This window comes from Barbus barbus (genome assembly GCF_936440315.1).
Source record: "Barbus barbus genome assembly, chromosome: 4".
NCBI lineage: Eukaryota > Metazoa > Chordata > Actinopteri > Cypriniformes > Cyprinidae > Barbus > Barbus barbus.
In genome coordinates this window covers 28,202,119-28,229,930 of record NC_136732.1, presented here as the reverse complement: position 1 = coordinate 28,229,930, position 27,812 = coordinate 28,202,119, and the positions used below count along the sequence as shown (strand labels likewise).

General features: G+C 36.4%; 1 protein-coding gene across 1 annotated transcript in view; it reads left to right on the top strand.

The window, feature by feature from the left end:
- LOC306866290 (transient receptor potential cation channel subfamily M member 5-like) overlaps positions 1–26,088 on the top strand; it is a 30,016-nt gene extending 3,928 nt beyond the window's left edge. The window contains exons 2-28 of the mRNA XM_079411383.1: positions 291–352; positions 1,719–1,884; positions 3,567–3,747; positions 6,749–6,918; positions 7,644–7,821; positions 8,630–8,694; positions 9,128–9,376; positions 9,466–9,568; positions 9,651–9,769; positions 9,868–10,173; positions 14,519–14,620; positions 14,731–14,859; positions 16,992–17,121; positions 18,924–19,069; positions 19,156–19,268; positions 19,364–19,459; positions 19,548–19,594; positions 19,679–19,908; positions 19,986–20,101; positions 20,180–20,312; positions 20,392–20,566; positions 20,831–20,996; positions 22,774–22,955; positions 23,766–23,898; positions 24,194–24,266; positions 24,613–24,709; positions 25,182–26,088. Coding sequence (XP_079267509.1) covers positions 291–352; positions 1,719–1,884; positions 3,567–3,747; positions 6,749–6,918; positions 7,644–7,821; positions 8,630–8,694; positions 9,128–9,376; positions 9,466–9,568; positions 9,651–9,769; positions 9,868–10,173; positions 14,519–14,620; positions 14,731–14,859; positions 16,992–17,121; positions 18,924–19,069; positions 19,156–19,268; positions 19,364–19,459; positions 19,548–19,594; positions 19,679–19,908; positions 19,986–20,101; positions 20,180–20,312; positions 20,392–20,566; positions 20,831–20,996; positions 22,774–22,955; positions 23,766–23,898; positions 24,194–24,266; positions 24,613–24,709; positions 25,182–25,228 — 3,714 coding nt within the window. The 3' untranslated portion in view covers positions 25,229–26,088. The remainder of the gene's footprint in view (positions 1–290; positions 353–1,718; positions 1,885–3,566; positions 3,748–6,748; positions 6,919–7,643; positions 7,822–8,629; positions 8,695–9,127; positions 9,377–9,465; positions 9,569–9,650; positions 9,770–9,867; positions 10,174–14,518; positions 14,621–14,730; positions 14,860–16,991; positions 17,122–18,923; positions 19,070–19,155; positions 19,269–19,363; positions 19,460–19,547; positions 19,595–19,678; positions 19,909–19,985; positions 20,102–20,179; positions 20,313–20,391; positions 20,567–20,830; positions 20,997–22,773; positions 22,956–23,765; positions 23,899–24,193; positions 24,267–24,612; positions 24,710–25,181) is intronic.
- Positions 26,089–27,812: the final 1,724 nt, after the last annotated feature.

Below are 27,812 nucleotides of genomic sequence, written 5' to 3'. Positions count from 1 at the left end.
TTCTCATGTTTTGTTGTTCAGTGTGTGAGGCGATATTTGGTTTCGAAATAGTTAGGCAGCAAGTAGGCAGAAGTCACAAATAAGCTGTTAGTTTCAGTGATTTAGAATAGCATTTCACACATTACAACATTTCTATAAGTTTCTCAATAAGTGTCTCAATATAAGTGTCTCAATATAAGTGTCTCAATCTCACAGTTTGTTCTCCTCAGTCACTGACTGTGAAAGGAAACCGGACCTGCATGTGAAAGTGTTTCTGACTCATGCTTTACTGTGTAATGTCTGTGTTGTAGAGCTGGATCCCAAAGATGATTAAAAAGAGAGTGTGCACCACCTTTGTGGAGGACTCATCCAGGTACAACAGCCTTTTCCCTTTTCTCTTGCATTCAGATTTACTAGTGTATGCAGAAACTATTCAGTCTTTTCATACTCTCTTATTTAAAATACACATTGATCTTCTGGTAATATGATCTGAGCCGTTAAGTAACTGATTTGGTAATGTAGGGTGGGTCAACAAACATGCCGTTTTTTCTTGAATGAAGGTGAACTCCTAGCCATTTGTCAACACTGTCCATTTTCCATTTACTAGCTATTGTTATGTAATGATTCACAATAGGGTTTGTGCAGGTACTGTTTTCATTTCATTTATTAATTTTAGTGATGATGTGTACATTACGTGACATACTGTTTAATTTCAGCTATTAATGTCTTCATTCGATGAATTAATTGTAACATGAATGACATGCACACACACAAAGGAGATTGATTTCTTTTTTTCTCTTTAAGTCTCTTCCTCTGAAATGATGGCTTGAATAGTAAATATATGAGAAATCTGAACCCACTGAAACCTGTTTTAAGAGTTCTCTCTTTCTCTCGCTCTCTCTCTCAAATTCAAATGAGCTTTATTGGCATGACTTGCACAGCATTGCCAAAGCATTGTCCATTACATGAATAAGGAACAAACGATTATATAATACATAAAACAGAATAGATCTGTAAAATAATTAAGTAAATAAGTACATGCATTCTTTTTTTTCCACAAAAAAAAAACAAAATTCAGACATTGCTTAAAAAAAATTGACAAAAATACACCTTTGTACAACATGCAAGAAATGATCTTGCTTCAGTTTTGTCCACTAGCTGACAGTCTTATTTTGTGGTAGGCTGATACATATCTTGCTGCTGTTGTGATCATTTTGGAATTTTCTCCTTCATTTTTCTGCATTTGGTAATGCTATACAATTTGTTTTAATTTGGTGAAATATGCAGATCTAATGTTGTGATAGTAATCACAGTGCAGCAAGAAATGTTCCTCTGTTTTCAGCTCTTTCTGCGAGCACAGTGAACACAGTCTCTGTTCTCGTGGCTGCCATCTTTGTCTGTGCTGTCCTCTCTCTATAGCCAGACAGTGATCACTCAGTCTGTACTAGGTGCTGAGTAATTCTAAGCTGGTTTGTAGTCTCTTTTCAGGTGTAAATACAGCTCCATCTTTTGTATTGTAGTGGCATCTTTCCAATAGGCGATGTAGTTTTGTTTTTGTAACTGTGTGATTTGATTGAGCCTGATTGTGCTGTGCTGGTTTGGGTGTAGTTTGAGTACCGGCTGTAAAAGTGCACTCTTCTGCAGGTTCTGCTTCAGCCTGGTAAGAGCTCGGATCACTGTATTTCAGGTGCTGGTGAAATTTCATTTTCTCTCTCTCTCTCTCTCTCTCTCTCACTCAGTAATGGGGCTTTGTGCCAGTGTGGTGGAGCACAGGACATTCATGCATCCATAACAGCAGGTGATCATGTGATCAGCAAATGGGACAGTGAGCAACACACCTCTGAATACCCCACTGATGCCTTTGGACAGCTGGAGTTTGCTGGAGCCGGACGCAGAAACAGTCCAGTGGGTCTCACTTTCTTTTACACCTGCTCAAGCACGCACAATCACAGTTACTGTCATTTAGAATATGAACTCCATATGACAATACAACTATGATAAATTGGTAATACTTTACAGTGAGGATCTATTCTTTGAAGAAATTACTAAAAAAACTCACTGCACCCGAAAAAGTCCAAAAATGCAAATGCGGTGATAAAAACCGCAGCTTTACTGAGGAACATTTGGTCAAATACCATGACCTTCTTCAGTAACTAGTTACATAATTACAAAATGATATATAGTGAAGGAAAATATATGTAGTTTCTCATGTGCAGGCCTTTTATGCAACTTTTCACCTGTCGGGTTCTAGTCATTAACATTAGCATTAAATGCAGTTGATGTCAGTGACTTAAGATGCTGTCACATTAGCAAATTGTAAGCAAACTTCAATGAACAACAAAAAAAACAAAACATTGTCTATTGTCAAAAGTATAGCCATGTATTAGGCAGAGCTCACACAGAAGTCGTTTTCTGTTGCTTAATGCAGTGAATTCGCATGACCAACTAAATCCATTGCAAAATCTGTTTATGGAAATTATGTGTTTGTCTTCACTAGAAATTCGCGATCACCTGGATTCCATTTGAAATTATTGGATCTTGCCTGTGAAAATTAGTGGTAACAGCGGTAGATGAGATCTAAACAATGAACAACAGTTTTACAGTGTTTATGATTTATATCAGTTTCTACATAGCAAGAAGTCTATTAATAAAGAAACAGTAACTTAAGTTAAAATGTTTTTCATTGTTAGTTTGTGGTGTCTAAAGCATTAACTATTGTTTACAAATTGTAAAGTGTTACCAATTAATTTTCTTGAGAACGCAATTTTTTTTTAGCAAATTCAATAAATAGTAGTGCCACCTTTACGCATGGTATTTCAGTGCAAAAGCCTCTTATTTACTAATTAAATGTATTGAAATTGTATTTAATTTAGGTTCTAGACCTTAGTCTATATTACATTTTACCTGTATGAAAATGAGGATTTGAGGAAATGCGCCACAGTTAACGTTAAAGTTTTAGGAAAAAATATAAAATGAAATTACAATAAAGGTTTTGGAAAGATGTTTCCTCAGCTGAACAATTTACCTGTTGTTAAACCGCATTGCAATCCATTGAAATCACAGTGTTTCGTTTCCTCACAGCCTCGTTTTCACTCCTGTCAAAAATTAAATATGGCACTATGCTGACTATGGTCTATTGTCGTTTCCTTTAAAAGTATGCCTGACTGCTGGGCAATTACAGAACTACTATGAAACATGTAATCCATAGCAATTATAAACTTCCCTTTAACCAACCCCACAGAGCCTGAGGTCATACGCACTTCTCGTAACCACATTAAAGCCAATTAAATTTAGACAGCAACAAAAGAAAACCTCTCTGAAATGTTTTTTTTTTTTGTGAGACTGTGTTTCGTCAGGCCGATCCATTGTTCAGTCTCTCTCTTCTCACACAAGTCCCTTCCTACATTCAGCAGTTTTTGAGTGACAACATAAATAGTCTGCATATTTGTGCATGTAACGAACATGTTTGAATGTCACGCCTGTCTGAATGCCTGTGTATCTTAGTTTATGAATAATATCACACATACAAACATTCAGGACCGTTTTTCCGCTGTGCATTCATGTGTCAATCATCTTATGTCCCCAAGTTTCTGCGCCTGGCACATGATACACCTCCGGACAATGTGTACTCGCTGATGACATCACAATGGGGCCTGCCGATACCCAATCTGGTGGTGTCTGTGGTGGGGGGAGAGGGGAAAGAGAAGGTGAAACCCTGGGTGCGAGAAGTGATCAGACAGGGTTTAGTCCGGGCCGCGCAGAGCACAGGTAACCTCTCCTGCTCGTGTATCTGTGTATGTCTATGTGTATATTACACATTGTCATCTGTATAAGTCTGTAAGTATGTATAGTAATGTTTATATGTAAATTGTTTCTGCACTGTCTGGAGCACGCTCTCAAGAATTTCACTCACCAAGGCACGTGTGCAGTGGTGATGTGACAATAAAAGTGATTTGATTTGATCTTTAGCTCAGTTATGAGTGCTTGAAACCTTTACTCACTTATCTAATAAATCACATGTGGACTGTTAACCCTACCTTCACCTTCCACCGGAGTTAATATTATACACTAAAACTAAGATAATGTCATGGTGGTGTTGCAGGGAGAACGCAGGAGACAAGGAGTAAACTAAATAGTCTTAAATAAATGAAAACACAAGGGATAATCCAACATGAAAGCTTGAACATAAACCAAAGAAACACAGGGAACATAACGAGTAATTAATAAAACACAGCTGAAGACTAATGAACTAATAATCACACTAAACAAGGACAGGAACAGGAAAACCTAAATAAGGACATCCAAATAAGGGAGAAACTAGGGCAATGAAGGCACATGGGGAGCAAAACAAAAACACAAGACAGGACACAAGTCTAAAGACTGTTATTTAATTATTTTTACTCATTTTACATTATCTTCAACTAAAAAAAGTAAAAAAAAAAAAAATATATATATATACAGGTACATCTAAAAAAATTTGAATATCATGAAAGAAGAAATATTTTTTGTCACTCATTTCAGAAAGTGAAACCCATATATTATATAGATTCATTACACATAGACTGAAATATTTCAAGCCTTTATTTCTTGAAATTTTGATGATTATGGCTTACAGATAATGAAAACCCAAAATTATGTAAATTTTAATATTACATAAGATCAATAAAAAAGAGGATATTTTAAACAGAAATGTCAGGCTTCTGAAAAGTATGTTCATTTCTATGCACTCAATACTTGGTTGGGCCTCCTTTTGCATGAATTACTGCATCAATGCGGCGTGGCATGGAGGCAATCAGCCTGTGGCACTGCTCAGGTGTAATGGAAGCCCAGGTTGCTTTGATAGCGGCGTTCAGGTCATCTGCATTGTTGGGTCTGGTGTCTCTCATCTTCCTCTTGACAATACTCCATAGATTCTCTATAGGGTTCAGGTCAGGCTAGTTTGCTGGCCAATCAAGCACAGTAACACCATGGTCATTGAACCAGCTTTTCGTACCTTTGGCAGTGAGGGCAGGTGCCAAGTCCTGCTGGAAAATGAAATCAGCATCTCCATAAAGCTTGTCAGTAGAAGGAAGCATGAAGTGCTCTAAAATTTCCTGGTAGATGGCTGCGTTGACTGTGGACTTCAGAAAACACAGTGGACCAACACCAGCAGATGACATGGGAGCCCAAATCATCACTGACTGTGGAAACTTCACACTGGACTTCAAGCAACATGGATTCTGTGCCTCTCCACTCTTCCTCCAGACTCTGGGACCTTGGTTTCCAAATGAAATGCAAAATTTACTTTCATCTGAAACTTTGGACCACTGGGCAACAGTCCAGTTCTTTTTCTCCACAGCCCAGGTAAGATGCTTCTGATGTTGTCTCTGGTTCAGAAGTGGCTTGGTAGCCCTTTTCCTGAAGACATCTGAGCGTGGTGACTCTTGATGAACTGACTCCAACTTCAGTCCACTCCTTGTGAAGCTCTCCCAAGTGTTTGAATCAGCTTTGCTTGACAGCATTCTCAAGCTTGCAGTCATCCCTGTTGCTTGTGCACCTTTTCCTACCCAAATTCTTCCTTCCAGTCAACTTTGCATTTAATATGCTTTGATACAGCACTCTGTAAACAGCCACACCTTTGTAATGGCCCTCTGTGACTTACCCTCTTTTGTGGAGGGCGTCAATGTTCGTCTTCTGGATCATCGCCAAGTCAGCAGTCTTCTCCATTATTGTGTTTTCAAAGAACAAGAGATACCCTGAATTTATACTGTATGGATGGTCATTAATTGAAACTCAAATGTAAATATTCTAATATTTTGAGATGCTGATTTTTGACTTTCATGAGCTGTAAGATCTAATAATCGAAATTAAAACAAAAAAGTTTTGAAATGTTTTACTTTACATGTAATGAATCTAAAATATGAGTTTCACTTTTTGAAATAAGTTACAAGAAAAAATGAACTTTTTCATGATATTCAAATTTTTTGAGATGTACCTGTATAGATAGATAGATAGATAGATAGATAAATAAATTATATATATATACATATATATATATATATATATATATATATATATATATATATATATATATATATATATATATAAGTAATAACTGAAATAAAATAATGAATCAAAAAATTGAATGGCAGAATAAATGTGTGATTAACGTTTTTACATTGTTTTTCTGACATCCATCAGCATGTCCACACATGCCTTTAAATACACTCGCGACAAACTACCAGGTCATATCAGATTGTGAAACTGGAAACCACAAATGACTTTTTTTTTACAGTGAAGACAGGGGATAAAGTGGCAGACTTGTTCACTGAGGCCTTCCATAAGCTGTGTGTGACTACAGTGGCCATATCATTTTATCATATATCACTGCATATATACATCCAGAGACCAAGTATGTGTTCTGAACATTTAACTCTGATGTGGATGTGGTTCTGAGTTAATGTTTTGGGCCACCTCTGGCTCACAGAGTAGATCAGGTAGGACAGGTAGCGTTACTGAAATGTGTTCAGTAATTAGTGACTAGTCTCATGGTCAGTGACAGGCCAAACTAGTATTACTCAACAGTGGCATTCCTCCTGTGTGTGTGTGTTTCTGTTGATAAGGTTTATTATGTATATGGTAAGAATGCAAATGGCTTTAATCTAGAAGTGTTGCATTATGGTAAAAACCTTTATTAGTGATGGTGTTTGTGACTTTTACGTATTTCCATGCAATTTAATTAAGCTGCTGAGTAATTTAGGTAACACTACTTTTCATTTTCTATTTCCAGGGGCTTGGATCATGACTTCAGGTCTGAGGGAGGGTGTTGGCCGTTGTGTAGGCGAGGCAGTAAGGGATCATTGTGCAACAGCTTCATCTCTTTCCCAGGCCAAAGTTATAGCTGTTGGTGTTGCACCCTGGGGATTGGTTTACCAACGTCAGCAACTCGTAAACCCACAGGTACTACCATATGAGTCCATTCTGCTTCAGTATCAACAGTTCACATGAAAGGTACATTTAAAATGTATGAATGTCAAATTATTTTTGCAAATAACACAGACAGTCCCTTAGCTGATCTGACTGATATTTCTACAGATCTTTACAGTTCACAATTACATTCACAAATAAATTAAATTAACAATAATATTATTCATTATTTATTATTATTCCTATTAATATTATTAATTTGTATCATATATTATTATTGTCATTATTATTTTTAAATATTTATTATAAATATTCAAAAATATTATAAATATTTATTATAATATAAAAATTGTTTTTGCATATTGGTCATTGGACACAAATAATCAATGTATTAGCCATAAAACATGCATGTGATTAACTTCACCTGTGGTTCACATCTGAGTGAACTTCAGGCTAACTAACTTTGGGAAAAATGTATATAATGTAATTGCAAAGTTAGGTGAAGTCTAGCATAATAGCATAATATGTGAGCTGAAGTCTAGCATAGTATGTTTGCAGGGGCCATTTATTTTTTTATTGTGAAATACCACATGAAACCAAAACATTTTAAGTGTAGTTCAATGTCCAGATACGTGTACAGTACGAGTGTACAGTAGCATTTCACTAAATGTCATATAGGCCTGGATAGTGTTTTGAACTGCTGTAGGACTTTGGCTAGGCTGCTCTGTAAAAACTTATGGTTGGTTACTCTTTACAAGGGTAGTTTCCCAGCGCGGTACTATGTGCACAACATGCCCCATGAATGCAGCTGCCTGGACAACAACCACCAGGCCTTCCTCTTGGTGGATGATGGAAGTGTTGGACACCGAGGTAGTGAAACAATGTTCAGAGCCAACCTGGAGGATTTCATCTCCCATCAGCGCACTGGCATCTGGGGTGAGAGAAAAATAACTGAAAAATAAAACATTTTTAAAGTCTTCTTGAGCACAAAGCATAACAGCAAATTCTCAAATTGTTTATCTAGCACCTCCATCAGGGACTGCGACGGGAAGCACAAGCACATCCCTGAGGAACTATGCACTTCCTTTTATTCAATAAAATAAATAACAGAGAAGTAAACAAAATGAGAGGAAGGAAGAGGGAAGTTAAACACTGGTGTGCTATATGAAAAACAGTAGTGTTTTGGTAGTGACGTAAATGGCCTCAGAATTATTTCATTTATTAGTAGTAATAGTGTTTATTGTTCCTAGGGAAGTTGTTTTTACAGCATTACATAAAATTTAATCCACAATCACAAAGACACCATTATATAAAATTATATATATATATATATATATATATATATATATACATATATGTGTGTGTGTGTATATATATATATATATATATATATATATATATATATAACTTATGGTTGGTTAGTCTTTACAAGGGTAGTTTCCCAGCGCAGTACTATATATATATATATATATATATATATATATATATATATATATATATATATATATATATATATATATATATATATATATATATATATATATATATATATATATATATATATATATAGAGCATGTAATATGAGATTACACTGCCCTCTGGTGGATCGGAATGAGAATGCAGTTCTCAGACAGATGTTAACTAAACACTAGTGCCTTAGGTTCTTTGTTTTTACTCAATTTATTTTGAGTAATGCTATACTTCTCTTATATTAACAAATCTGTCTTCCTCCTGTCCTTAACAGGTAGTGGAAGCATTGAGATTCCTGTTTTGTGTGTGCTGATCGCAGGAGATGCTGCAATGCTAGAGGTCATTACACAAGATTATTTTAATCATTTTAATATTAATATATTATATATATATGTATTTTAGAGAATATAATTAGTTTTATTTTATTTTTTATTAATATTAATTTTTGTTTTGTTTTATGTACCTATTTAATGAAGTTTGGGTCATCTCCAAAAGCATGAACAAAGCGCAAATTAAAAGATTACTTTATGTCGTTTTGTTAATACTTTTCTTGATGCCTATAGCCTGTAACACAACTGTGCATGTGCTATTTGCATTTAGCACTGTTTTTGGAATGAGGCCCACCAGTGATTTATTACACACCTTATGTGTCATAAATGCTCATAAAAAGTGTCTAGGGATCTAAAATTTAATTAATAGTTTAAAATGACAGTTTTATCATTTAAATCTGTTTTAAGCATATTTGAAATTAATGATATCTTTCTTATTGCAGAGAGTGGATTTATCTCTGAAAAACACCACTCCATGGTTGGTGCTGGCAGGCTCGGGTCCAGCGGCAGACCTGATAGTGGCAATACTGAAGCATCTCAACATACCTCTGAGTCCACCAGTGAGTCCCACTTTGCCGACCGCTGCCGAGGAAAGCAGAAAAAGTGCCAGTGTTGAGCTTAGGGACCAAGTGAGAGAGAAAATTAAGAAACATTTCCCTTCTGAGACTGAACTGGAGAGGCTTGTGGATCAGGTGAGTGTACTGCAAGAAATTGGATAGAGAGTGCATGGAGGCTGAAGGTATTTCTTTAGTTTTTATTTACTTTTCTCTTTTTCACACAGGCACTTAGTATATATCACAACCGAGATCTGATCACTGTGTTTCATGGAGACCAGGAAGGGCAAGACGACTTTGACAGAATCATCCTTAGAGCTCTCGTAAGAGGTGAGATTAAATCACCTGCTTTGAGAATTCAACACATTTACAGTATATACTTATGGGTTTATGTGTGCATGTGTGTGTTCAGCTGCTAAACGGGATGCTAATGATCCTAGCGAGTACACTGAAGAGTTGAAGCTGGCAGTGGCCTGGGACAGAGTGGATATCGCCAGGAGTGAACTCTTTAATGGTGGCATCCAGTGGAGGGTAGGATTAATAGCAAAATGAATTAAACCAAATCCAGCACAAAACTGTAAAAGTGTGTTTTAACATTACAGCTTCTATTGATTTAATCTTTCTCTTAGTATGAAGACATGGAGGAATCAATGACTGATGCGCTGGTGAACGACAAGCCCCATTTTGTGCGTCTGTTCGTGGAAAACGGATTGAACATTCTGGACTATCTGACGTATCATCGTTTAGAGAGTCTTTACAGCTCACTGTCGGACTGCAATCTGGTGTCCTCATTCCTCCAGAGGAGGCTGCAGGAGCGAGTGGGCTTAGTTGGCTCTCAGACCCACTTAGCTTTACCTGATGAGAATTATTCTTTCAAGAGCCATGCCACCACCCTCACGACCCCGTTTGCTGCTCGAGACCTCACCCTTTATGAGGTAAAAGGACAGATGATGAAACCAATCTTATATACAGTGCCCTCCAAAAGTATTGGAACTGTAAAGACAAAATTGCTCTGTTGGCTGTGGACTCAAGACATTTACCAATATGATTAAAAGATGAATATGAGACAAAACTACAGAATGTCACATTTTATTATTGGGTGATTCAACACATAGATGTTTTATCAGCTAAGAAGTTCAGCACTTTTAGAGTTTCATCCCTCTATCTGATGTGAGCATAAGTATTGGAACAGTTGCCTCACAGGTCTTTCTAAGTGATCAGCTGTGTCCTGTTGCATTAATTCTTCAGATATTAAATGCATGGAATGTGTCATATCAGTTATATCCATTACTTCTGTATTCTGAATCTTGCTTTCGATGATGACACACACAAACCAGGATGAAGATGACGGAGCTGACTTTGAGTGAAAAGCAAGCAATTTGGATGCTAAAAGAAAAGAGGAAGTCAATTATAGCTAGCAAAAACAAAGGGCATGGAGAAATCAAGAGTTTGGAAACTACCAGCGACACCAGCAACCAAAAACGACCTGGTCAGCTGAGAAAACAACAGTAGTTGATGACAGGCAAATCATAAAAGCTGTGAAAATGAACCCTAAAAGACATGTCTGTAAAATCACCAACAACTTCCAGAAAGCTGGGGTGATGCTCTGACAATCTACTGTCCTCAGGAGACTTTGACACAGAATTACAGATGCTACACAGCAAGATGCAAACCTCTGACCAGCACCAAAAATAGAAAGGCAAGATTAGAGTTTGCAAAAAAGCACAAAGGTGAGCCAGAAGAGTTTTGGAACTGTGTTTATGGACCGATGAGACAAAGATGAACCTTTATCTAAGTGATGGGAAAGCAAAAATGTGGAGAAAAAAAAGGGAACTGCAAATGATCCCAAGCATACAGCCTCATCTGTAAAGCATGGTGGAGGTGGTGTCGTGGCATGGGAATGCATGGCTGCCTCTGGAACAGGCCCTCTCAACTTTACTGATGACTTAATGTATGATGACAGAAGCAGAATGAATTTGGAAGGGTACAAACCCATCTTGCCTACTAATATTCAAGAAAATGCCACCAGATTCATTGGGAAGCGCTTCATATTGCATCAGGACAATGACCCAAAACATCCTGCCAGTTCAGTCAAGGAATTTATAAGGGCAAAGAAATGGAAAGTCTTAAATTGCCCAAGTCAATCTCCAGATTTAAATCCGATTGAACATGAATTTCACCAGCTGAAGAGGAGAGTAAAGACAGAAACTCCCCAAAACAAGCAACAATTGGAATTGGCTGCATTAAAGTATTTCAAAGCATGAGACCAAGAGTCTGGTGATGTCTACGGGTCACAGACTCACTGCTGTGATTGTGTGCAAGGGATCTGCAACTAAATAATAGCTTTTAATCGTTTATATCTGCCTTATGTTCAACTGTCCCAATACTTATGCTCACATCAATGAGTGGGATGAACTCTAAAAGGGCTGTTCTTTTTATTTGGTAAAACATGTATGTGTTGAAACGGCTAATAATAAAATGTGACATTCTGTAGTTTTGTCTCATATTCATCTTTTAATCATATCTGCAAATGTCTTGACTCCACAGTCAACAGAGCAATTTTGTCTTTACTGCTCCAATACTTATGGAGGGCACTGTATATAATGTTTAAGTCTCATAATTTATCTATCTATCTATCTATCTATCTATCTATCTATCTATCTATCTATCTATCTATCTATCTATCTATCTATCTATCTATCTATCTATCTATCTATCTATCTGTCTATATATATATATATAGATATATATATATGTATATATATGTATATATATACATACAGTATAAGCTTGACGGTTCAGTACATACCTTGGTTTCAGTTCAGCAGGGGGAAAAAACTAAGCATAAATTTGTTTGTTTTTTTATTAAACAGTTGTTTACTGAACAAATTGCTCTTTATTAAAATAAATAAAATTGTAATTAGCTATTTTTAGGGATAAAAATTTACCTCAGCTTCTGCTCTAAACTATAGTGAGCCCTTTTATATTACTATAAGATTAACAACAGAGCCCAAACTTGAATTCAATTATTATTTATTTTTAAATATAATAATCAACACTCGCTTAAAACAATTGTATGCAAACATGTAAATTGCACATAATACCATTTTTAAATAAACTTATATAGCTTGTTTCATAACAGATTTATTTAAACATACATTAAAAAAATAAGACATCACTAACAGGCAAAATAAAATTTATGTATAGTATATAGTCTATATATAGAGTATATAGTCTAATATTTTGTAAAATGCTCCCCTCTAGACGTTATTTCTCTAGCAAATAACGAACTGTGGACACTGATGACTTGCCTGAGGTAAATTAAATTGATATACGTGACATTTTGTTTACAAGCTTGCTTTATTTCTGCAGCTGAAACACTAATTGAGAGATTACATGAGGCATGAGATGTTCATTCACGTTTATTTCACGTTAAAAATAGTAGTAAAGAGGAAGGGATGATCCCTCTAAATTACCGTTTTTATCAAGTTTGGAGAAGGTTGTGTTTAATCAGCTTTTTTTTAATTTCGATAAATATCAGTCTGGTTTCAGACCACAGCACAGTACAGAATCTGCATTTCTTAAAGTATTAAATTATTTATTGTTGACTGTCGATTCCGACAATTGTGCTGTTTTAATTTTGCTGGATCTCAGCGCAGCATTTGACACCCTCGATCATGGCATTCTTTTAAAAATTCTCGACTTGTGGGAAGTCGTGGCCTAATGGTTAGAGAGTCGGACTCGTAATCCAAAGGTTGCGGGTTTGATTCTCGGGCCGGCAGGGATTGTAGGTGGGGGGAGTGAATGTCCAACGCTCTCTCCACCCTCAATACCACGACTGAGGTGCCCTTGAGCAAGGCACCGAACCCCAAACTGCTCCCTGGGCGCTGCAGCATAAAATGGCTGCCCACTGCTCCGGGTGTGTGTGTGTGTGTGTGTGTGTGTGTGTGTTCACTGCTGTGTGTGTGTGTGTGTGTGCACGTTGGATGGGTTAAATGCAGAGCACGAATTCCGAGTATGGGTCACCATACTTGGCTGAATGTCACTTCACGAAATAGTTTACAGCAAATTGGAATTCAAGGTCGTGTTTAAATTGGTTTGTCTCCTATTTAAAGGATCTAACCTTTTCTGTAGAGACTGGCAATTACTTATCTTGTGCACAAATTTTGGATGGGGTTCCACAGGGCTCAATTTTGGGACCTGTTTTATTTTCTTTATATATGCTTCCTTTGTATGCTATTTTTAAGAATCACAATGTCTCATACCACTGTTACACAGATGATACTCCGTGTTATGTTCCCTTGAATCTAAATTAAGTCGAAAATTAAGTCATTCTTAACATTAAGAGACATGGAGTCTATAATACATGCTTTTATTTCAGCCAGATTAGATTATTGTTATGTATTGTACTTGGGTGTCTCAAAGTCTCTATTGTCACGCCTTAAACTTGTTCAAAATGCTGCCGCTAGATTGTTAACTGGAACAAGGAAGAGGGAACATATTTCACCAGTGTTGATCTCTCTCCACTGGCTTCTAGTTAAATATTGCATCCATTTGTTTGTTTATGAGGTTTTACATGGATTGGCTCCTTCATATATTTCTGATCTCCTTTCGTTCTACCAGAATGCCTCCAGGGAACTTCCATCAACTAGTGGTCTTCAGTTGACTGTTCCAAGGACACACTTAAAATTGAAAGGAGTCCGTGCCTTTTCAGTGGCTGCTCCACAGCTTTGGATCAATTTGCCATCCTATATAAAAACTGCACCAACATACGCTAATTTTAAGTCTCTTCTTAAAGCTTATTTATGTACTGTTGCATATGGTCATAAGTAGCTGCAGTGGTATGTAGTGTACTGTTTGTCGGTGTGTTCTATGTTTACTTTTTGTCATTTTTGGTATTTGCTGAAAAATTGTACAGCACTTTGGCCAACAGCTGTTGTTTTTAAATGTGCTTTATAAATAAATATGACTGACTGACTGAAATTTTCAGTTTGATTTTCAATTGTTCAAGCAAGTTGCCAAATAACTTGCACCTTCACCATATTTCGTCTATACCAAAAATGTATGAAGATACGTTTTTAGTGGGCTTTCACAATTTCCTTTGCTTGAGAAAACAAGAAAATATATAATTACAATTCAATTTAATTTGATTTAGTTGAGTTAGATGTGCGTCAAATATGCTGAGTTAGTTATTATTGTGTGGCTTCCCACTTTCCACAGCATTTCTTACACATGAAATAAAAAACCATGCACTCCATCAAAATGTTTTTCATCTCTCAGGTTTCACAGGTGTTATCAGAAATCATGGAAGATGTCTGTCAGCCATTTTACTACACTCCTCTTGGTGTAGAACAGGGATGGGCCTCAAAGAAAGCAATGAAGGTACCAGTCAGGTTTTTTCAGAGGTATAGGGACTGGTGAAATTATTTGACTTGCGGCACTTATATTAATACATTATAGATAACAATGTTGTGACTGTCTCGTCTTTTCAGCATGTGAATATGTTGCTGCTAACTGAGAGTGTGTACCGGAAACAACGCTGTATGTCTCCCTGGATCGCTCTGTTCATTTGGGCTGTTCTTCAGAATCGGAGAGAAATGTCTATCTACTTCTGGGAAATGGTATTGTTTTTTTTGTTTTTTTTTTAAAGTCATAGTTGAAACCCATATCATGTTCTCTGCAAATTCTTTCTTATCTCGTATGATGTTTGAACAGATATATACATTTGCAAATGTGTAGAGTAAAGTTGCATATGACAGTAATGCTGGACTCTATACTGACACCTAGTGGTGAGGTTCAGTATCACACTAAAGGATTCAGCTGTTGATGCCACTGTAGAAATATGGAATGCCAATCCTGCCATAATTAGAAATCAATAAATGCACAAAGAAAAAAAAAAAAAAGAAAAAATAAATAAATATACAAAGAAAAGTAAAAAAGCAAAAATAAATAATTATTTATCATTTTATTTCCTTATGTATTTTTTTCATCTTTGTCCACATTAAGTACAAGAATTATAGCCTACATGACGTGCCTGTTGATAGTGTGGAATGAATGACTTAGATGGGTAATATGGCCTTATATCACAGGTTATTATTTTAGTTTCACGTGGGGGGTGGGGTGGGTTTCGGCTGGGAAGCATGCAATCTATGATCGCGTGCATTTGCTGAAGCTCGCGAAAGTGTGCAATCGCTTTCTTATGCGCACTGTTTTTTTAGGTTTCACTTTCAGCACATACAACACATGTTTCCAAGATTCGGAATAGAAGGAGGCATAAGTTACTGTAGAAGATTTGTCGCCTCGTGCCATTTCCCGTGTGTACAGTCACCGCATCAGCTGATTATAATGGGTTCTCTTTGTGTAGACACGACTTTAGATAGGCTACGGATTATCATGTCTTAGGCTGGATATATCCAGAATTAGGTCAAACAAAAGGTGTCCATGGGAACGGAGCTAGTGAAACACACACGCCATGCATTGAACATACAAGCATCATGCTCATCCAAACAGCGCCTGTCGTGTGCCCTCAGCTTTTTGACCTAACTGCATTTTTTTAATGTATCTTCCAAAAACAACATTGACAGTATCAGAAGCAAACCCGTAAACTGATGTCCAGCTGCAGTTTTTTAAAAACTGTTTTAAATGTAAGCATTATGAATATGGAATGTCATGTTCTTAATTCCAATCGATAAATTCAGTTAAGATAATAAAGGGCTGTTACTAGTAAAAATCCAATTAGTGTCAACAAAAGCTATCAGAGCCATCATTACTGAATGCATTTACACTGCAATTAGCCTACAAATGCATAAAATGTTATGAAATTAATGTTTAAAATTTTGAAGGCAGAAAAAACCTATGTCAATATGTCAATCAATTAAATCATACATTTAATATGAAACTAAAACAGACACTAGGTGGCGGCAAGTCACTGTCTTAACGAGTGAGTTCAATCCATTCAACTGATTTCTTCAAATAGGTTACGCTAATTACATAAACACCACTACTTGTTGCCGAGGTTCAGCTGTGGATTTGTTTCTGTGATAATTATATGTAGGCCTAATGTCTTATTTAAAAAAAAAATATATATATTTTCATGACAAAATGATCAAAAAGATGGCAGGTAGGGGACATGTTTGGGGGAGCATGACTTCTTATGTTGAGAGAACGATATTTATTTTTTCGTGGTCATGCGTTTAATGCACGAACCTGTGTGACCATAGCAACCTTGGATATTCAGAAATGGATATTATGAATACATTAACCTAATAAAATATACCCTACAGACAAAGAAATTTATAAATAAATAAATGTGGAAGTAAATAAATATGTAAATAAATACATAAATGTGAAAATAAATAAAAGTGGAAATAAATAAATGTATAAATAAAAAAGAATTATTAAATAAATGTGAAAAAAAGAAAACATACATAAATGATAATTATAAATCATTATTTATTTTAGCTTTTTTACTTTTATTTGTATATTTATTTATTTTTGCTTTTTTACATTTCTTTGTACATTTCTTTATTTATTTCTAATTATGGCAGGATTGGCATTCCATTTATAAATGCCATATTAATTTATTCAGCAAGTAAAAGTGTCCAATAACAGGATGGTTGTATGCAGAATACCACAGATGTGTTATTTATTATGACTGGAGTCATTGATCATGATAATTTCCATGGTTGGTGTATAAAATATTTTAATATTTTGCTTTGTTTTGCTCCTTTCCCCCTCTCTCTTTGAATGGTAGGCGGGAGAGTCGGTGCTAAGTGCTCTTGCGGGGTGTAAGATATTAAGAGAGCTCTCCAAGTTGGAGACAGAGAATGAGACCAAGCTCTCCATGAAAGAACTTGCTCAAACCTTCGAGAATCTGGCACATGGTGGGTGTGAATCAAGTTAAAGAGATGGCAGATGGGAATGATTTTCAGTTTTTCAGTGGGGCCTAAAAGTATGAGACAGCTAGTGAAAATGCTTATATTTTATATTTATTTCATAGATTAAGTATAAGAATTAAAATAAATAAATACATTATATTACATTATATTTTATAAATGTGTGTGTGTATATATATATATATATATATATATATATATATGTATATATGTATATAATATTTAAACAGAAAGCAGTTTAGCACTCCACTGTGCGGTTTCCAGAATTGTTCTATGCAAGTCTGCGCTAGACAGATTTTCACATGACACACCATTCTAAAAACTAAAAAAAAAAAAAAAAAAATCTTATTCTGCATCTTCCAATTTGAATGGTCCCTAATACTGCATGATTTATAATATATCAGTATTTAGTTTATTTCAAGGTTCTCAGATATCAGATTTTAAATGTGATCTCAGATGACTGTTTAGTTAAAGCAAAAATCACTTTTATAAGGTGTTTGAACAGTTGTGTGGCCACAGTGTGTGAAAACAACCAGCCTATAATGGTAAAAATCCACCCACTAATTTTATTTATCATCAAAAAAAATCATAAACAGTGTCTTAGAACGAGCAGTTTCAGATTCTCCCTCTGTTCACGTCACCGAGGGGAAAAAGTCCTGCCCATTTGTGACGCTGCCCTATAAGCATAGACACAGCCCTGAGTGAGAAGCTGTGGTCCGCCTCTGCCATTACTGATCACTTGCTGTAGCTGCTGGAGATATACATGTCAGCGCCAAAGAGGCATTTCAAGTGTTGTGTTTTGGGATGCACTAATGAACATAGGATTCTCCATAGACTCCCTCCATATGAGCCGCTGAGGACACTGTGGTTAAGTTTCATTGTCTAAGGAAATGTCCCAGAAAAAAATCGGTAAAGCCCCCAATACGCGTAGGGATCAATACCAACGCTTCGTGCGCGAACATCAGCTCCAGACAAACTAAGTATCACGCGTTTGTTTTCCAAATTGCCTTTCTGAAAGAGCTTCTTGGCACTCTGTAAGGCTAATGATGCTAAAGCTACCATTGTCTCTGTCTGTTTTCACTGGTGTTGTCTTCATGAATGATTGTGAATAGGAATCTGGTGGTTAAAAGTTGCATATGAAAGCAATGTGAGTCGATCGCTTGAGTTTGTTGAGCTCATAATCACGAGTGGGTCTTATAAAGTTTGTGATGGCATGCCATGCACCATGAGACCAGCTATGTTGTTATTTTGCTCCCCGGCTGTACAATTGATAGACACGAATTTATTATGCACAATATAATCAGATGACTGACTTTGAAACCGAGTATGTTTTCTGTAAAGATAACAGGCTTGTACTAATTGTGGAATGTTTATTTGCAAAGGCTAGCACTGCTAATGCCGGAGCTGGAGCTCTTGATGCTCCGCCCTCTTCTGCGGGAGCACCGGCTTATTTGCATTAAAGCAACATACTCAAATACAGAGCGTTTTGGCTCATACCCTAAAAGTGGCAATTTTAACAAGCTATAAAAAATGATCTGTGGGATATTTTGAGCTAAAACTTCACACACACACTCTGGGGATATCAGAGACTTATTTGACATCTTGTAAAAAGGAGCATAATAGGTCCCCTTTTAGTTAAGGTCAGTTTAAAGTTAATAGGTCAGTAAGATCTTTTTGTTATTTTGCAAGAAATTAATACTTTTATTTAGCAAGGATGCGTTAAATTAAATGCAGCGTTAAGAAATCTTAGATTACATACATTATGTATTTTCTCATGACTTTCTTCATAGATGTGTTCAGTGAGTGTTACCAGAGCAATGAGAGCCACTCTTTCAAGCTTCTCATCAGACAGTCACCCGTATGGGGTAGCGCCACCTGTCTGCAGATGGCCACCGTGGCTGACGCCCGCCTCTTCTTCAGCCATGATGGAGTGCAGGTAAGCAGTGGTCATGTCTACCTGTTGGAGTGTCAATATTTCTTAGTTACATTGGTGTCATGGTTTTTCATCCCATCCATGGCTAGACTTTACTGTCAGAGATTTGGTGGGGAGACATGGACAGCAATACAGAAGTGTGGAAACTGGTCCTCTCGTTTTTCCTGCCTCCCTTGATCTACACCAACCTCATCAGTTTCAAGTCAGTACCCAAGACAGTATTCAAGTCAGTATCGGCCACGATTAGTTTTCTTTCTGGTACCGTCGTCAAAGTTTTAATGCCCTTCAATTTCTTAGGGAGGAGGAGAAGGATGAAAAGCCAGAGGAATTTCATCAGGGTAAAGAATTAGACAGCGTTGATGCACCCGAGTCATTGGCTGATGTTATAAACACGTAATTCATGGTTTCTCAGCACCATAAATATTTTTACTAAGTTAAAGATTTCACATAAAATAAAGACAGTCATGCATGTTCTTCACAGGGAGGACGACGTGGAGGAATGCAATGCTTTAAGAGGAAAACCGGAAGGTGTGTCTAAATGGCATGATCACAAATCCTGTTAAACTTTGACTTGCTGTAAGGAGCTTACATCTTTATTTTTTTATATTACAGCAAAGGCTATCACTCCAAAACGGCCTTTTTTATTGCACCGATGGCGGCAGTTCTGGTTTGCACCGGTCACTTCGTTTCTAGGCAACGTGTTGATGTACTTCCTCTTCCTTTTCCTGTTTGCTTACATCCTATTGGTTGACTTCAAGCCCCCGCCTCCGGACGGACCCGCCCCTTCAGAGCTTGTGTTGTATTTCTGGGTTTTTACTCTGGTCTGTGAGGAGATTCGACAGGTATGAACAATCTCCATTGTGTTTACACACATTTCGATGCACTTGTTCAGTCTGCTGAATCTTGATCTCCCTCTCAGACGTTTTTTGTAGGATCTACCACTGTAATTCAAAGGATGAAGTTTTACATCCAAGACATCTGGAACAAATGTGACATCACGGCCCTCGCACTCTTCATTCTTGGGCTTATCTGCAGGTGAATTTAGTGAAATGTGTCCTGTGTATGTTCCTGCATGTGATTGTATTGGTTAGAGCATGTGCGTTTTTGTTACAGGATGTTTCCTTGGTCGTATAATTTTGGTCGTTCAGTACTGTGTGTTGACTATGTGGTCTTCACACTCAGACTCATTCATATATTTGCGGTGCACAAACAACTTGGTCCCAAAATAATCATAGTTGGGAAAATGGTGAGAAGTCGTCTTTCATTTTCAACTTGCCCTAAAAAGTGCATATAATCCTGCTAAAGAATGATCATATACTCCACAGGTGAAAGATGTGTTTTTCTTCCTCTTCTTCCTGGGGGTGTGGCTAATGGCATATGGAGTAGCCAATCAGGCGCTGCTGTACTCCTATGACTCTCGTCCTGGTTGGGTAATTCGGCGGGTGTTCTACAGGCCATACATGCACATATATGGGCAGATACCACTGGATGAAATTGATGGTGTGTCTTTGTGTCTCTGTTGTGTTATTTTTGCTATACAGTTCCATCACAGTATACTTTTCAAAACTTTTGGGTCTGTCTATTTAAAATTCTGTTTTCTATTGAAAGTCTATTTTTGTAACAATGTAAAAAGTCTTTACTTTTACTTTTGATTAGCTTAATGCATCCTTGCTGAATAAGAGTAATACTTACTGACCCCAAACTTTTGAACTTTCAGCTGATTTTATTGATTGTGTTGTAATAAGTTTTGTTCTTTGACTCTAGCTGACAAGCGACAGGAGAGAGAGTGTACAGACAATGTCACGCTCATCCATCAGGGGGCGGAGCCATGCCCACAGTCTGATGCTAACTGGCTGGTTCTTATTCTGCTGTCAATCTACTTGTTGGTCACCAATATTCTGTTGGTGAACTTGCTCATTGCAATGTTCAGGTAAAAATCTACACCATCAACACACATCACATGCCTGTTTGTAATTAAAGTGTCCCTTTTATGAGTTATGAAAGGTTCATATTTTGGTTTTGGGAGTCCTCAGCGACAGGTTGACATGCATGCGAGATCAAAAAACACTTACATCTTCTTGTAATATGCATTTATTTTTACCTTATTTGCTTAACAACTCCCAAACGATTCGCTCAACGTATCATTTTTCCAAACCCCTCCTTTGCATGATGCTAATCTGCGATGATTGGTCGATTTCATTTAAACAATGTTTGTGAGCTCAGTGCTGCTTTGTGTACAGCCGTTACCGGGGAAACACCTTTTTTTAATGCTCCAAAAGCAGCACCTAGTGGCAAAGAATGAATTTGCATTTTCATTCAGACCAACGCGGATAGAGGGGGGGGGGGGGCTTGGGATTCATTAGAGTCGACTCTTTCTTTTGAGAGACAATAACTTTATACACGGTGCACTTTCAGATTTAAAACTTTGCAGGATGTTTTCATTCACTTAGAGCTGTGTTACATACGGCATGAAAGGTCATTTTCAAAAAAACATAATAGGGGCACATTATGACAATGATTTAATATGGAGTTTAAAATGAATTACAGTAGCTGCTACTGTGAACTGATGTTACAAATGTTACATGTCTGTATATAAGTGCAAGATATTAAATTGCTAGATTTCTCCAAAAGTTAGTTCCGTGGGCACTTGAGCACAAGCAGGTGGAGTATTTATTCATTTATAAATATCTTGAAATGGCTTAGTTAAATAACAAGTAATTATCATCTGTGTAGTATCCAGTTTATGAAAGCAATAAGTATTTGTTATTAGCTGATATTACAAATGTTCAGGTATCATAATTTCCACAAAAATATTCACAACAGTTGTTTTCAGCATTGAAAACAAGAAATGTTTCTTGAGCATCAAATCAGCATATCAGAATGATTTCTGAAGGATCACGTGACTGGAGTAATACCTAAAAATTCAGATTTGTCATCACTGGAATAAATTACATTTTCAAATTCATATAGAAAACGGTTATTTTAAATTTAAATAATATTTATAATATTATTAAATATATTACTGGTATTTTACAGTTTTTACCCGATATTACTGTTTTAACTGTATTTTTGGTAAATTACATTTTTATCAACCTTTGGTTGATTGGTGAGCATAAGAGACTTATTTTAAAAACAAAAACAAATTGTACAAACCCCCACATTTTGAACAGCACTGTATGTTGATTGGATATATATATATAAGCTGATACTGGATTTTCAATTATTCATGCTCATTTCCCATACTTTTACATTTAAATAACTTTTGCCGTCATCTAATTCTCACATAAAGTTAATCTGTAAAGACATGAATAATGGAACAAAACAGATAAAGTATCTTTAGAAAATCTTAAAATGCATATCCATGATTCATATTGTACATTATTGTGCCTAGTGTAGCATGTAATACAGTTAATTTTATTTTATTTATTTTATTTTATTTGTTTTATTTTACTTATAGTGTCTTTTATTTTTTTTTATTTTTATACAAAATGATATAATAGTATTTAGTATAATAGGAAAATAGGTTTATTAAAATAATCAGTTTTGGTATCAGACAGAATTGTATTACTGGTGTATCCCTAGCAATGAAACACTAGTGGCAGAAGAGGTTCTTTTGCTGCTACAATACTCTATCAACTATATCAACCGCATGACCTCTCTAACCGTATTGCTTGGTTTGATTGTGTGTTCATATTATTTGTCTGCAGTTACACATTCAATAAAGTCCAGGAGCACAGTGATGTACACTGGAAGTTCCAGCGCTACAACCTGATCGTGGAGTACCACTCGCGCCCCTGCCTCTCCCCGCCCTTCATCATCATCTCCCACCTCCATATCTTCTTCAAAAGAGTCATTCAGAGATTGCCCTCCAATAAGAGCCAACACTTTAGTACGTTCTGACATATGATGCTACATTACATACAGTCTCATTTGCTAATTTTGTCTTTAAAGGGATAGTTTACCTCATGTCGTTCCAATCCTTCTTCTGTGGAACTTTAAAGAAGATATTTTAAAAAATGCTGTTTTCACTGGTTTTTTGTCCACAAAATGGAAGTCAGTGACTGTTTGGTTACCATCTACCTTCAGAAAAGAAAGAAAGTCATAAAGGTCTGGTCAGACATTAAAGGGTTACTCCACCCCAAAATGAAAATATTGTCATTAATCACTTACCCCCATGTCGTTCCAAACCCTTAAAAGCTTCGTTCATCTTCAGAAGACAATTTAAGATATTTTAGATCTGTGTGGTGTGGCTGACACAGAACAGCGTATGCAGTTTGCGTCCAGCGGATATTCTCCAAAATGGTGCTTTGGAGGAAACGAATTGTTGAATGAAGTCGTAGTTTTTATTTTCTTTGCGTACAGAAAGTATTCTTGTCACTTCATAACATTCAGATTGAACCACTGATGGCAGATGGACTATTTTGACGATATCTTTCATACTTTTCTGGGCCTTGACTGTTATTTAGTTGGCACTAAATGGAACAGTCACAAGCTTCCCAGTTTTCATCCAAAATATCTTAAATTGTGTTCCGAAGACAAACAAAGCTTTTACGGGTTTGGAATGACATGGGGGTAAGTGATTAATGACAAAATTGTCATCTTGGGGTGGAGTAACCCTTTAAGGTGAGTAAATAATGACAGGGTTTTAATTTTTTGGAGGAACTATCCCTTTAACCCAGAGGTGTGTCTTTTTCCAAAGTGTTGGACCTGAAGAGCAAAGAGGCCAGTTTGCTAAACACATGGGAGTCGATGCTGAAGGAGAACCTTCTTTCCACACAAGGAAAGAAACAACGAGAAAGCGACACGGAGCGGCTCAAACGCACCTCCACAAAGTCAGTCAACCCTGTTACTGTTCTTTCATACTCTTTTAGATCAACAATTACCAACTTATTTCACATACTTCACATGTGAGTTCAAAAAAGATGAGTGAGTGGAGAACATATCCATCACTGACAAGTAGATCTGTATGTAATACACACCCGGGGGCATTTAGTGACCTCGCAGTGGCGGCTCTCGTTTCGCATTTATGTGCGTGTGAAGAGGAGAGAGACTGTCAACTCCTGCTGAATCAGGCACTGGCGTCTTGAATGACAGAATGTGTGTATTTGTGTCCATATGTCTGTGTAGGGTGGACAGCGTCCTGAAGCAGATGTCGGAGATTCGCGATCACGATCGCAGGTTGAGAAAACTGGAGTCGGAGGTTCGTGATGACTATGCACACCTGTCTACCTATGGTTATCAAACACATTGGCACCTGTTTTTAAATCCCAGCAGCGCCCCACAGAGTGCACGCATGTGTCTGTGGGTGCAAGACTATGGGTCTTGTCTTATTTTAGCTGCAGCTGTTATGTTTGCTTGCTCAGCACAGACCAAGGCCCATCCGTCACTCTCCCTATCACTATACGAGCCTTTAGAATGTAGATCCACTTTGAGAATGTGACAAGCTGTCAGCCGATCGATGTAATTAATGAACCTGTGCTTTAAAGGGGACCTCAGTTTTTTGACCAATACTCTGTGTATTTTTCTGTTTGCTTGTTGCTTGTTAGGTGGAGTACTGCTCTACTGCCCTCTCTTGGATAGTGGAGGCACTGTCTCAGAGTGATCTTGTAAAGCAGACACGTCCACCTCCTCTTCCTTCCAAAGGTGTGGTGTTCACTCTCCTCTCCCTTTCCCCCTCTTTGCAGCGTCAAAGTGTAGCTTATGTTTCTCAGGTTCCATATTAGTAACAGTGTTTACAGTGTTGGTTTGGCTGTAACATTTTAATGATACTTATTTACATATAAATATACAATTACAGTACTTTCTTACTGATGGAGACATAACATCATCACAGAATATATATATATATATATATATATATATATATATATATATATATATATATATATATATATATATCAAGGGTGCAAAACTCTGGAGGGCCACTAGATAGATAGATAGATAGATAGATAGATAGATAGATAGATAGATAGATAGATAGATAGATAGATAGATAGATAGATAGATAGATAGATAGAAAATGTGTGTATAAATGTTAGTGTTTTAAATTGTTTAAATACTTCTAAACACTTTCAATACTATGTTAACTGTCATGTTTCTTCTGGCTTTGTTTCAGGTATTGCTTCTAAACGGCCCACTTTTTCCAGATCTCAATTATGCTGATAATGCAGATACCTAAACGTGTGCATTTTATGAACTTTTTTTTTTGTATGATTCTTTGTGCCATTTCAGCTTGACGTTAAATGTCAAGAAGACATTGTTTTTATCAGATTTCTTACATTGTATCAGAAATAATTATATGATTTGTTCTAAAGTTTTGAAATATCATATTTTGATTAATTATTTGAGTTGACAAACAGCACCTAGGGGCATGGAGAAAAGATAGAGAAGAAAATTAAAATAATAAAAAAATAATGTATTTATGATCAAATACTGATATAATTTTGTATAAATATACATGAAGACTTCAGATGCAAACCCCTTTTTCTTTTAAATTAGCATTTGTTTTTTTATCAGGCTCCTATTTCACTTTAATAAAAGGTTATTAGTCAGTTATTGAATGCATTTTTTCAAAAATGTTTAATGATATTTTCATAGGAGCCTGATAAAAAACCTCATTTGACAAAAAAATCTCAGACGAATTTATAGTCCAAGTTTCAAAATAGAGCTAGCTAATCTTTAATTGCATGTTATGTTTTTTTTTTTTTTCTTGTTTGTTTTAATTGGTTTTTCTAATTAGATAAATCTCTTAATCATTGGTCATATCTTTTCTACTGATATTTATGCTTTGTCTTGTAGTACTAAATAATTTATAAGTGAATTTCAGTGAAGATCAATGCAATCATCCACAATTACACTGTGATAACTTTCTTATTATGTCCGTTACTGACTATTGGAAATCAGTACATTTTCTGTGATCGTAATTTATCACGTTTATTACAAACCTGTATTTTTATGGTTTTTTAAAACTGTTTTCAAATTGCTTTAGTGTACAAATTAAACTTAAATTTGCTTTTACATTCTCTTCTTTGCTTTCTATTCTCAGTCTTCACCAGTGGCCATCTGTAATGACCCTGTCCCCTTTTGAGTAGCATTTGATTCATAGGTTGGCATGGTCTTAGTCTCCTACAAGCCTTACATGGCAAGAGCTGCGGTCGATGAGGATCAGGTTGTCATCTTCAGTAACTGTGGACTGAGAGTAGGGGCGGACTTGACTCTTCTAAGGATCTCTGCTTAAATCCAACTGGAGCTAACTCAGCACATCATCTTAGTTTAGCTACTCGCTCGGTGTGAACATGGAAGCGCTGCTGTTTTCAGAACAGAATCTGTGTACAAGCAGCTTTACTTGCATTAACATGCATGTGGAATTTTAACATTTAGCATATCAACTAATTTAATTTGCTATGTTGTCCATTACTACACTACATTACAAATTAAGGTTCTTTATTGGAATCTATGGTTTCTTGAAGACACTTTAACATATATCCATGGAATCTTTCCCTTCCACAAAATGTTCTTTATAGTGAAAAGGGGTTCTTTAGATTTTTTAAATGTATAAAAAAAAAAAAAAATTGTGACCCTTATTTTTAATAGTGTTGTGTTTCACATTTAGCAGACTTAACCTTTAAAGCTTGAAAAGGTTATGTGTCATCATGTACTTAGACATAGACATCAATAATGGGGCATAAAATCTCTCTTTTTTTTTTTAAATGTACTCACTAAGAAGTGATATATTTACAAAGAACTATCATATACACAAAATAAAATTGCCCCAAGCAACTGAAGATGCTTTTTGAAATATGCAGACTGAACAGAGAAGTGACCAGGTGTAGCGCAGGCTGAGAGATTTGATTTATGATTGAGGAGGATGTGATTTTAACAACTTCTGGTCTGAGTGCTATCATGAAAAAAAGTGTGTCAGATCAAGATACCAGGCCATACACATTCAGCTGCTCTCCTCAGAGTGGAAAGAGCAGGATAAAGAAAACGAGTAAGAGTGAAGATGATCAAGGACCAAGGCATGTCTGCATACATATCCACTTTCAACCACATTGCAATTTAACATCTTGCGAAACCCCCCCTCGATCACACCACCTCCCCTCGCCCAGTACCCTCACTGTTCATTTTTTAGTGCATAGTGAAAAGATCAGTTTAAAGGAGTTGGATTCCCAGAGGAAAATTTCATTATTCATTCATAGCTCAGGAAGTACTCACTAATGTTTATTATCAGCTTTGTCTCAGAAGAGAAATATGAAGCGGAAACAAATGAGACAATTGTTGCATGCATTATAAAAGTATAATGCTAGATAATAATCCAAGAAGAATTAGATGGAAAATTTTCAAATATTTACACGTTTTGATGGCGGACTCATATTTTGACAAATATGACTGTAATTTGATACTTTGTTCATTTAAATGGGGAGTCATCTCAATTATCACCAGTAAAGTATGGAGTACCACAAGGATCTGTCCTAGGTCCTCTGCTATTTTCAATTTACATGTTGCCCCTTGGAAATATTATTAGAAAACACGGGATAAGTTTTCATTGCTATGCTGATGATACTCAATTATATATCTCAACAAGACCAGATGAAACTTCTCAACTATCTAAGCTAATAGATTGTGTAAAAAGTGTAAAAGATTGGATGACCAATAATTTCCTCCTACTAAATTCAGATAAGACAGAGATATTACTTATTGGACCTAAAAACAGTACACAGAATCTCGTGGATTATAATTTGCAACT